The sequence below is a fragment of the Euprymna scolopes genome, chromosome 20, assembly GCF_053919585.1.
Source record: "Euprymna scolopes isolate OS-2025 chromosome 20, ASM5391958v1, whole genome shotgun sequence".
NCBI classification, from domain to species: domain Eukaryota; kingdom Metazoa; phylum Mollusca; class Cephalopoda; order Sepiida; family Sepiolidae; genus Euprymna; species Euprymna scolopes.
This window is the reverse complement of record NC_136501.1, coordinates 90,427,579-90,441,098: the sequence shown is the minus strand read 5'-3', so window position 1 is coordinate 90,441,098 and position 13,520 is coordinate 90,427,579. Positions and strand designations below refer to the sequence as shown.

The following is a 13,520-nucleotide window of genomic DNA, read 5'->3' as shown; positions in this document are numbered from 1 at the left end:
CAGGTGGCACTCTTTCGAAAATAGATAAATAGATAAATAATAAAAAATAAAAACGTTACTTGTTATCGCGTCAAAAGAAGAAAAAATCCTGCTCACGTGATTACGTGTCTTTTTAAAAACATTTGCATAACCTTTTTATTTTTATTTATATATCTGTTTAAGCTTTTTTTCGTCAGTGTACTAGAAGGAATTCAGTTGATTACAACCCTTTCTACAGTAGTACAACCCTGGGTCCGACGGCACAATACTACACCGTTCAATACTGTAAAACTGAAACGAAGCTGTTCTGTTTGAAAAGAGCGCCATTTTCTTCTTATTCATATTTATATCGATTCTTTGCTTTAAAAACTAAAGTAATTACGTGTTTACTTTTTTAATATCACATTTTGCTATTTCGGATTATTTTACTAAAGTAAGTAAAGGTTCATCATTTTTTAAAACTGTTTTTGTTTCTTTGTTTTTCGATATTTCGTCGATATTATTTAGTAAGAGTGTTTAGCAGAAAAGCCAACAAACGACAACCCGAAAAAATAAATATACAAGAAATAAATGTTACCATAGTCAATAAAAGTTCAGTTCATGTTTTTTTTTTGTTTTGAAATAGTTTTTAATGCTCTTTACTTGAAATAATTTCAGCGAACCGAAATTAAAACGAAATTTGAGGCGATAACTACTTAAATGAATTTTTATATAAACTACACATGCCATAATCGAATATTCCTCAAGCACAAAATAACGGAAAACATTAAAATATGTATATAAATATTCCTTACGTTGACAGAAATCTCTTAAATTGTTAGCACAGAATGCTCACGTGTCCCCCCCCTTCAAATTGAAAACACGGCTCTCCATTTCAAAGTCGCTGCCATTTTGATTTTTTTTTAACCGGTTCGTGAATTAAAAATTTTTTTTACAAACTACTTAAAAATACAAACCAATGAACTTTTCTACCATAAAAGTAACTTTTATTTCTTGTATATTTATATCATTATATATATAACATTTTCTCTTTGTAAGGAAACATCATTTTGTTGGTCACTCTTGGCTACGAATGGAAACAAAGTTGATATAAAAAAAATATATTTTCGCGAAAATTATCTTTACTTTCATCATATTTTGCTTAGGGTAAAATTTTTGAGTATCAAAACCTATCTCTTTACAACCCCTACTTTTCATAACCTATCATACTTTCATCAATCACAGTCCATTTTCTGTAGGCTGTTTTTGAACCCAGTCAATGATGGGTACTTCTGCTAGTGTATATATATATATATATATATGTGTGTGTGTGTGTGTGTGTGTGTGTGTGTGTGTGTGTGTGTGTGTGTGTGTGTATTTATATATTATAGAGAATAATAGACCAAAGGTTTAAAAGAGTAAAGTTTCTGTTTATGTACGAATACTTTAAAAGTGCTGCGCGCGAAGTACCGCAGAAAATATTTTATTTGTCAATAAATATAGAAATAAATAAATGGATATCGTTTCTGAAACGATCGTACACTTAATTTGATTTTGTTTTATTTCTCCTTTTGCAGCTGATCTATATTTTCACAATTATTGATCTTTTACCCCTCCCCCTTTCTCTTTCCATGCATATATATATATATATATATATATATATATACATGCATATATATATATACATGCATATATATATATACATATATATATATATACAGGCATATATATACATACATACATATATACATATATATATACATACATATATATACATATATATACATACATATATACATGCATATATATATACATACATATATATATACATATATATACATATATATATACATACATATATAGACATACATATATACATGCATATATATATATACATACATATATATATACATATATATACATATATACACTTGTGCCCGATATTATTCATACCCCCCCCTTGAAAATTGAGTTTATTAGGTGTAACTTTGTAAGAATTTATTGTTTACGCCCATATTGATACATGTTCTTAATAAACCTCTTCTGATCATTTTCATCATTTTAAAATCTCGGGATACTTGCAATAAAAGAAATATACAGCTATTTATAAAATCTGCAATGTTAAAAAATGATCATACCCCCTTATTTTTTCAGTATTAATCGAGTTTCTGACTGTTTGTTTCCTGTTTGATTCTTATTTTGAATGCTTTTATACAACCTTTGATTAATTTCATTTCGTTTTTTGCATTTTTCAGAAATTAAAATGATATCAACTGAAAACCAATAAAAGAATCAAAATTATTAGAATGGGGAAGAAAAAAGAGCTTAGTAATGATCTTAGGACTAAAATTGTGAATTCACATAAGGATGGTTTAGGTTACAAGTCAATTTCCAAGAAATTTGAGGTCCCTACAGCAACAGTACAGGGAATCATCAAAAAATTCCAGAGCCACCACACAACAAACAACTTGATTGGTAGAGGAAGGAAAAGGAAACTGTCTGCTAGAGCCACCAGGAATATTGTAAGCAGTGTTAATGCAAATCCAACCACCACTACTAAGGACATTTTAGAAAATCTGGAGTCTTCTGGCATAAAAATATCAAGGCAAACATTGCAAAGGACTCTGCATGAAAATGGTCTGAAAGGAAGAAGACCAAGAAGGACTCCATTGCACACCGGAAAACACCTTGCAGCACGTCTAAAGTTTGCTAGGACCCATGTGAATTCTCCAGAGTCCGTTTTCTCAAGTATTTTGTGGACTGACGAAACAAAAATTGAATTGTTTGGCCATATGGATGCTTCTTACGTTTGGAGGAAGAAAGGAGAAGCTTACAACCCAAAGAACACCATACCCACGATGAAACATGGTGGTGGTAGCCTAATATTTTGGGGTTCCTTTTCGGCTAGTGGTCCAGGTAGTTTGGTCAAGATAGATGGAACCATGAAGAAGGAGCAATATTTGGAGATACTCCAGAAAAACATTCGACAGGATGCGGAGAAGCTCCATTTAGGACCAAACTGGGTCCTTCAACAGGATAATGATCCAAAACATACTGCCAAAATAGTCAAGAAATGGTTTGAGGATAATCAAATTAATGTTTTGGAATGGTCTAGCCAGAGTTCCGACCTGAACCCTATCGAAAACCTCTGGCGCATATTGAAAACTGAGGTTAAAAAGCGGAAACCTAGAAATTTGAGGGATTTGGAGAACTACTGCATTGAAGAATGGTCAAAAATCAGTGTTGATGCTTGTAAAAACCTTGTTGATAAATATCCAAAACGGTTACAGGCAGTTATTAAGAATAAAGGGCATGCTATTGACTATTAGTAAGAGAGGTATGAATAATTTTGAACTAGTGCCATTATTGTTTTTCTTTGTATAATGTTTCAAACTTGCATAATTTATTTATTTGTTGAGTTTAAATTAAATGCTTATGCTTGATTTATTGTTTGAGATCCCTTAAATATTGTCTACCTTCTGGTTTGAGCAATATTCTTATAGAAATCTCAAAGATCCGAGGGGTATGAATAATATCGGGCACAACTGTATATACATACATATATATACATATATATACATATATATATATACATACATATATATATATATATATACATATATATATATATATATACATACATATATAATCGGATTTTTCGATTATCGATTTTTGATAGTTATCAGATGTATTCCAATTTAAAATTTATGTAAGAACACTCCAAGACACATCCAATACCGCTTCCAAGTCCATAGGGAACTCTCTCTCTCTCTCTCTCTCTCTCTCTCTCTCTCTCTCTCTCTCTTTCTCTCGCACACACACACACACACACACACACACACACAGAGAGGTCTTTTATATATATATATATATATATATATATATATATATATATATATATATATATATATATATATAATCTTGTTTTGTTCTATGACTCATTCGTCGATGAATATATTCTTTGTGTTAACATAATAAGAAGCATTTTAGGATGAGTCAAGTACAACTGTTATCGGTGATACTTGGGCCTTTAATTAGAACATGCAGTAAACGAATCCATTTTTAAACTGAAGAAGTTTGCAATCTCATGATAAGTAAACCAAACAACACTAAACGAGAATAAAAACAAAGGACATTGTCAGTCCTTCATGTTGCAGTTCATATAATCAATAGTCTTTTACAATCAAAATTTTTGAGGGGACCAACGTTGCCCGGGATTGAATGATGATTAATGAATGTTTCACACTCCTATATTTTTATTGTTATCGAAATCAGTGACATCGCCCATTTTTTTAATCAAATCCATTGATTGTTTTCTCTAGTTTGGGACCCATCGCAGTGCACAGAGTAGTTTGGTAGAGACCGTTCCTCGCATAGACAGACAAGATCACTTATATACATATATACTAACAAGGAGACCTGACGTTGCCCCGGTTTAGATGAGGATCAATGAATGTTCCACGTTTCCAATACTTTTATTGTTTTTGAAGTTGGTGGAATCGCCTATTATTCAATCAAACAAATTGATTATCTGCTCTGGTAGGGGACCCACTGCGGTGCGCTGGAAGGGAACTTCACATGCCTTACTGCAGTGACTTAGTTTGCAGTACATTATAATCTATATTGCACTGTAGAGAACCTATTTTTGATTTCATAAAATTATTTTTTATATAATGGCTTGCATTAAAGTTTAAAATGCAAAAGTCAAGTATCATGCTTCAATTGTGCTCGAGGCAGTAACATTCATTTCGGACGATTATGTTTGTAATTATGACGTACTAACCGATTGAGCACTAGAACAATTAGGAAATGTTGTGTTTTTAACTGCATTGTCAGTTCATCTTGTTGCATCTCATATAATCAATAGCATTCTTCAATCAAAAAGTAAAGTTTATATACCAATAAAATTTCCTCCCATGCAAGTTGACTGTCATAGCCATCTCCCTTTAGAAACTCTAAAGTTATTTTGCAAAGGGGAGATAATTCAATTAACACACAAACGAGAATAGATATTATATTGACAGACTAATTAATGATTCATGTCTGTTTCATGAGAAATTAGTCCATTTATATATTTTTGTACTCATAAATATTTTTAAGCTATTTATCATTTATTTTATTAGTTATGATATTCCATAAATAGCCGAAATAGGTCATAATTGAAAAATGTTTCTTTAAGTAATTCACTTCAAATTAGCCAATGAAAACACTTAAAATATGATTTGTTACTGCAAATACCGAAAAATTGTCAGTCATTAAATTAATTTCCAATGCTATGGATAATAGTAAGTATGAGAGTCAAAACTCTCACATCTTTCCTTAATTTATAAATTTATCAAAATTATTAAAAAGGATCAGAAATAAATGCCAGTTCTTTCATGTATAATTAATAGCTTTCTTCAATTAAAAAGTAGAGTTTGTATGACATTTCTTTGAATGCAAATTGACCGCCAGCGCCATCTAACTTTCGTAACAAGCAATATGCAAAGAGAAAATAACTCAATTAACTAAAACCATGCTAAAACCATCCAGTTTTAGAAACTCCAATCTGCAAAGAGGAGATAATTCAATTAAAATACATAAACCAGAATAGATGTAAGGCTTTGCATGACATTGAATAACAATGACAGATCAATTTACACTCCAAATCTCTTTCTTGACACATATATAATATGACAGTTCGATTTATCAGCCAAAAATTGTCTGTCCTTCCTCCTGCAGCTCATATAGTCAATAGCATTCTTCAATCAAAATGTAACGTTTTTATACTGATGAAACTACTGCCTGTGCAAATTGACTGCCAGAATTATGTAGTTTTTTTTTTGTTTTTTTTACAAGGGAATCACCATTTATCAAGGCCCAGAGGCCACACGAGGATAGAGGTTAAAGCGTGTACAGTGGTCAAAAGGACAACAATATCATAGTAATTGTTAGAAGTGTAAATTTGATAAATTGGATTACTTAAGGGGAACAGCTTATCAAGAACTTGTTTACATTGGACTTGAAGACGGCCATATTGTAGTGAGCTGGAAATCAGGTAAACAGAAGAGACTTCCACAGATGTGTGGTTCTAAGAAAGAAGCTTTGTTCATGGAATCTACGTTTAGGTTTTGGCACAGATAAAGAGTGGGTGAAATTATTGATAGTGCTTTCAGCCAAACGAGTGTTTCTTTTGAATGTTTGGTGAGGGGGTGTGCAAACAATCTGCGAAGGGGAGATGATTCAGTTAACAACTCTTGACTGCCAGAGACATTTGGTTTTAGAAACTCCAAACAGCCAATCTGCAAAGTTAATTCAATTAACAACTATTGACTACCAGAACCATCTAGATTTAGAAACTCCAAGCAGTCAATCTGCAAAGGGGAGATAATTCAATTAACAGCCATGTCAAAAGAAAATATATGTAAAAGTAATTGAACATCTACGACAGATGATAAAAATTGAAGGAATCACTTACTTTTCACACTCAACATGGCTACACATGCTTCCGACTGATTGGGAGTTGATGAGAAGCAGGTGTACATAGCCTGGTCAGCCTTGGTACATCCGCGGATGAAGAGTTGGTGCAAGCAGCCTTTGCGGATGAGACTGATGCGGTCGCTAGCATAGATTACTTCTCCATCTTTCAACCTGAAATTAATTACAGGAAATATCCAACATTTATTCACCTTGAAACACTGCGGTTTCCGAGTAAAACAAACACACAATTCTGCTTCACTTTAATTTTGATCTGATTTATAATTTATCATTTTATCGTTTTTGGGCTGACACTCTGTATTATACCAAGCGCAAGTTATATTATAAGTTCCTATTAAACCAAACACCATGAATAAATATTTGCTTATATAAAAATCTTGAAACATAATGACTGGATTCGGCATTAAATAAAAGAGTTGATATGCCGTAAAACGAAACAACCAAACCAAACAAATTCCAATTAAAAAATATATTATTTCTTGATAAAGATAGCTCTTATAAAATGGTTAGTAGTAGTGTTGGAACAACGAATTGGAATCGGGAATTTAAAATATCAGAAGTTTTTGGTGTATTGGAATTAATATCAGCACCAGAAAAAAAAGATATGCCTATTTTCTGATGCCAAAAACGATTGTTTTTATTTCTTTGTTTTGTTTTGAAAAACTTCATTTGCAGCAGTTCGTGTCATTGATGAAATGACAAATATTTATTGATTGCAAACTATGAGTAAAGCTAAAATCTATAGGTCACACCCATAAGCATATTTTTACACTGATGGGTGTGTGCACATATCACATGGTGTTTTGCGGTGATGCGACCCCCACCCTTCCTCCATAAAAATAAGCAACTGTATATTTAGAAATTTAAAAAGAATCGAAATCGGCTATTGTATCAGAATTACTAAAAATATTGGAATAGTCCCATCGTTAGTTATTAGAAATATAGTGCTGATGAATTTAATCGGTACCAAAGACTGGTTCCAAGAAACTTTTCATTATCCGATGATTCTCCTGATACAAGAAAAAATCCAGTTATGTCTGTTAGAACTTTTATACATGGCCACCAGTATAAGGGTACCTATTTACTATGCCTCCCCACGGGACAGAGTTAGACACCAGGGTCGTTTTTTAACGTGGAGAAAAGGTACAAAAATAAAAATTGTCTCAGTCGTGAAGGATTTCTCCTCCACCGTAGACAATTTTTAAAAACATTGTTTTGTAAAAGTATATTTTTTTTTAGAAACCATGACAATGTGTTTTTTAAAATAGAATTTATTTTTGATCTGAACTTTTGAAAATGTAAAAAAAATTTCCTTGCCAAAGCAAAGTTTTTTTCTCTTTCCTTTTCATTGTCCGGTGTTAAAAGAACAATCCAACGTAAAATCTATAAGGTTCTACTTTAAGTACCATTTAGACCGTTTGTTAACAAATCATTTTCGATTATTAATCTATTGAACTTGGTACAAGAGTGACAGACGATAATTTTTTTATCAGATCAGAGAATATTTTTATTTGCATATTAAATCAGATTGTTTTAATCATCAAAAGCAGCATTGTGTATTGTTTGGAAAAGACACAAAAAGAAACAGTTTGAATACCTTATTTTTTTTTATTACTATCCGCCATTTTGTTTTGTGCAATTTGAACACCAACTTCAATTTTGTTTTTATTGTAGAAAGATATTAATCTATATAATAAAACGTTAATAATATGTTCCTGATTTTTGTTGGATGAGGATTGATAATTCGGATTATTCGGATTATTCGGATTATTCGGACTACTTTTCTCATCTTGGATGTTATTTTCACAAATGTTTCGGTGTATGTAATCGCCGACCTTCTTCAGGTCTAGCTTGTCAAACTCAAGGATCCATTTGCTAAAACTGAATATTAGTAGTGTATCTATTTGCTGCTGACCAGTGGTGTAAAGGATAAGGTACTTAGTGAAATTCAGTTGTAAATTACACTTTTCTGAAGGTTGAAATTCAATCTTCAGTGTAGGCGACACTCAAAATACAATTGCGAATTACTTAGGACTTCTGCCCAGTCATGACTGATAAAATGAGAGAATGCTACCCCGTGCTTCGTTCGAAATTCCATGCAGATTCCCGAGTCTGACAGAAAGATTCCCGAGTTCAACAAGATACACGTAAAGAAGGTCAGAGGTTACATCGACCAAAATATTTTAACTTAAGATGAGAACAGTCGTTTAAAGAATCCAAATAATGCAAATAAACTTCATATATATATATATATATATATATATATATATATATATATATATATATATATGAAGAAGGTTGGAGATTACATGTCGAAAATAGTAATATATCCAAAAAATTACGAAATTCATTGAGTAGAACAACTATTTTGTTTTTAGTAAAAAACAATCTATCGCTGTAGACAACAAATACTGCAGCCATGAACAAGTAATCTAAAATATTCGTTCCAAGTTATGTCCTCTGTGTATGAACTCTTCACTATCTACGTCAAAGAAAAATGCAATTTTACTCAATCTTCCGTAAAAATTACTTTTAACTATAAATAACTTTCTACTCGACGAATTTTCGTAATTTTTGTATATATTTCTATTTTCGACATGATAATTAAGTACGTAAATTTTTTTGCTTAAAACGACATATTCCAAAAATCGATTTGTCGACTCTATCTTAACTAGTTCCATCCGAGTATTTAGCTGACAGGGCCAATTATTTTCACGAAAGAAAACAGTCATTTTTTTTTCTTTCAATAATGAATTTGACATTTATTATTTCAAAATGAATATTATTATCTATATAAATAAAACAGTAAATGTATGTATGTGTGTGTGTCTGTGAAAATATTTAACCGATAAACACTTAAACTACTGGTCACATAACACTGAAATTAACAGGAAATAGTAATCATACACCAAAGATGGTTTATAGCGAGTAAAATCTTTGTTTGGATGAATGAATTACACATACACAAATATGTCGGCAAGTTGAAATGTAAAATGTCCATTTTAACTTGCTGACATATTTCTATTACTTTTGCACATGCGCATATTCATTCATAGTTTGAAGTGGTTTAATTTTAAGTCTTTCTTATGTATCTGTCGATAGGGAATGCGGCTGGAGCACTAAATGGCACCCAAGTCATTTGAAAGAAGTTCTTTTCTTTTGATATCAAGTTATATATTAGGTACAATATAATATTCAATAGAAAATTGGCCCTTTAATAACAAATAGGAAATTTTCATGAATTAAAATATATTTAAGTATATTTTTATGATAGGTCAAGTCCCGGCGCCCCTCGTTAGTAAACAGTAAATTATAAAGATTAATGTCGAAATCATTGCGGAATTTTCATGGAATCTCACAATAAAATCTTCCTTCTAATAAAAACAAAAGAGCGGGTGTCTGTTTGCCTCAAATCAATTATTTGCCAATCTTATAAATCTGATTCAAACTGTTTTTTCTTGTATCATTTTGTTTTCCTACCTTTTACTGCACTCATTTTCACAAGCACCTGTTGATACTCTTTCTGTTTGGAGAAAAACAAGACATTGCAATCAAGCATCAAAACGAGAAAAAGCCACAATCATTTTGTGCCTTTTCCATTCAAGAAAAATAAAAATGCCGAACCACATAGTAGAAAAAAAAAAATAATAATAATGTCTTCAACTCAAAACCCATTGAACCATATATTTAACACAACATTATGCAAAGCACAAAACATTTATGGAAACATTTGATTTCTTTCAAGATAATCTCTTCCCGTTTGCTTTAATATTTCAGCATAAAGTTTCTCATAGTAAAATTAACTGCTACTGTTTTTTTTTCTGTTTTTTTTTCAGTGTTCCAAAGGCAGGCAGTTCTGGGAAAGAGGCTTTGTTCTTGGAATCTGCGTTTACATTTAGGCACAAATAGAGAGTGGGGAAAATCGTATGTAGTTGTAGCTAGTCAAGTGTTTTTGTGAATGGTTAGCAAGGGGAAAACATAGATTGGAGTTCAGTCGAGCACTTGCCATGAAAATAACGATAGAGCAGAGACAGGCCCGCAACGTCTTTTCTGTAGGAAAGAGGTTACAAGGAAGAGAAAAGGCAATCACCTGCTAGGTTTTGAAGCCGGTTTGAACTCTATCAAGGCAGGATAGAACGTGCCGAGCAGCTCCTGCACAGATGTGGTAACAATACTCCATTTTAGGGCGGACATGGCTTTTATACAGAAAGAGGATTACATCGACAGTGCAATACTTACTGGAGCGGTAGAGTGATTCAACCATTTTACCAGTGATCTTGGCAACAGATTTGATGCACGTGTTCCATTTCAGATCAGGAGTGAAATTCAGTCCTAGAAGCTTGTCAAGATATGAGACTTCCCCAAGACGGGAGTCATTGATTTCAATTGGGGCGTGGTGAGGATCAGAGCGATTATGATGAAAGGAGAGAAGCTTGGTTACAACAGTTTTTCATCCCACTTGAATAAAGCTTGTGGTTCAAGTTAATGGCCAAACTATATCATAATAATAATAATAATAATAATAATAATAATAATAATCAAACGTAACTTTCTAAATCTTATTTAAAAAGCAAAACAAAAATCAAAAGTTCAAGAATTCCCGGGCAGCGCCGGGTAGTAACAGCTAGTACCTAAAAGAATTACTAGTTTTATCATTGGATCTTGTTATGTTAGCAATTTCTACCCGAATTATACGATTATACGTATTAAATAAAAAGGGATGACGGGTGCAAATAAAAACAAAATAGGTAGGTAGGTAGGTAGGTAGGTAGGTGTGTGTGTGTGTGTGTGTGTGTGTGTGTGTGTGTGTGTGTGTGTGTGTGTGTGTGTGTGTGCTTTCTATTCATCGTGGCATAATTTCCATTTTTTGTGAGAAATACCACCTGAGAAATATCAAATATTGCTAATCAAAATATTATGCTGAAAATAGTAACAGCAATGCTAAAGAGATTAACCTGAAAAAAAAAAGTCTCTTGATCTTGTGACTGTGTTTCACAGGCTCAAATTCAGACGTTAAAACATCAACCGTTTGTAGCCTCCTGCAATTTTTACAAATAAAACATCATTTTTCAGAGTCAAGACAATCATTGTTGCATTAGAAATATACAAGTATGATATCAGTTAAAGTAGAATAAGTATAATATTTGTTAGAATTTAATAAGTATCGTACCAGTTAACATATAATAAACATAACAAATAAAATGTAATAAATATAATACCAGTTAAAATAGAATTATCAAAATACCAGTTAAAATAAAATTATCAAAATACCAGTTAAAATAGAACGATCAAAATACCAATTAAAATATAAATAAAATACCAGTTAAAATATGAATAAAATACCAGTTAAAATAGAATCATTAAAATACCAGTTAAAATATAAATAAAATACCAGTAAAAATATAATTAAAATACCAGTTAAAATATAATAGGTATATTACAAGTTAAAATATAATAAAAATGGCAGTAAAAATATAAGTATAATACCAATTTAAATATAAATAAAATACCAATTAAAATATAATAAGTATAATGCCAGTTAAAATATAATTAAAATGCAAATTAAAATATAATTAAAATATCAATTAAAATATAATTAAAATACCAGTTAAAATATAACACGTAAAATACCAACTAAAATATAAATAAAATACCAATCAAAATATAAAAAGCATAATGCCAATTAAAATATAATTAAAATATCAATTAAAATATAATTAAAATACCAGTTAAAATATAATACGTAAAATACCAATTATATATAATAATATTATACTTGTTAAAATATAATTAATATACGAATTAAAATATAATTACAATACCAGTTAGAATATAATATGCATAATACCAATTAAAATATAATTAAAATACAAATTAAAATATAATAAGTATAATGCCAGTTAAAATATAATTAATATACCAATTAAAATATAATTAAAATACCAGTTTAAATATAATACGTAAAATACCAATTAAAATATAAATAACTTTTCAATTAAAGTATAATAAGTATAATGCCAGTTAAAATATAATTAAAATATCAGTTAAAATATAATTAAAATATCAGTTAAATATAATTTAATTAAAATATAATGATTAAAATGCCAGATGACATGTAATAAGTATAATAAGTGCAATATCATTTATAATATAATAATTATTATTTCCATTAAAACATGAATATAATACCAGTTTACATATAATAATTATAATGTCAGTTCAAATGTAATAAGTATGTTCGTTATTGAACACATATAATAATTATTATATATAATAATATGAGTATAATAGAAAAGTATCAATTAAATTATAATATGTATAATAATTATAATATATTTTATCAGCACATGTTGAAAGTTTGTGAACGGATACTTAAAACATCCCTCGAATAGAAAACGTCCCTTATTGTCGTTACATACGATATAACAGAAATGGCATGATAAACGGTCAGCAGTCAAGATTTGTGTACACACTCTGTCAAAAAAAAAAAAAAAAAAATGATAAAAAAATTATGCTTCGTCATTGTTCGTGTTAATATCCATATAAAATAATAGAAACATAATTTAATTTTTTCATATGTAAATTATGTTTATCATTTCTGATGACCTAAAGAAAAAAATGTACCAACCGATAACTTTGTATTTATAGTGGAAAATTTATTTTTGAATTTATTTCAATCGGCAAGGGTTATCTGTCTGACTGCCTATTTGCCTTTTTACTTCCCCCCTATCTTTATTTGAAATGGTTTCGACCAAGGGTTAGAAAAATCATGCTTTTTATTCGCTAACTTCTGTCTGACAAAACAGATTTATATTTATTTACAAATATGCGGCATAATCACGCTGACATGCCAGTTCCTGTTAGATCACCGAAGTTCAGTGTCGTTGAGCCTGGTTTGTACTAAAATGAGTGTCCATTTACGAACATAGACTTCGTAGCTTAGTGGGGATACCCTTTTCTCTTCCCTGTAACTTCTTTCCCACAGAAGAGACGTTGCGAGCTTGTTTCTGCTTTATTGTTATTCCCATGGCAAGTGCTCGTCTCAGCTCCAATCTATGCCCCCCCCTCGCCAAACTTTCACGAAA

The 13,520-nt window shown here is 30.8% G+C and overlaps 1 protein-coding gene across 1 annotated transcript in view; it reads right to left on the bottom strand.

Moving 5' to 3' along the window:
- The window catches only part of LOC145241627 (uncharacterized), a 377,797-nt gene that overhangs the window by 59,834 nt on the left and 304,443 nt on the right, over positions 1 to 13,520 (bottom strand). Inside the window, exon 32 of the mRNA XM_080104710.1 lies at positions 6,416 to 6,588. Within this exon, the coding sequence (XP_079960836.1) occupies positions 6,416 to 6,588 (173 nt within the window). The remainder of the gene's footprint in view (positions 1 to 6,415; positions 6,589 to 13,520) is intronic.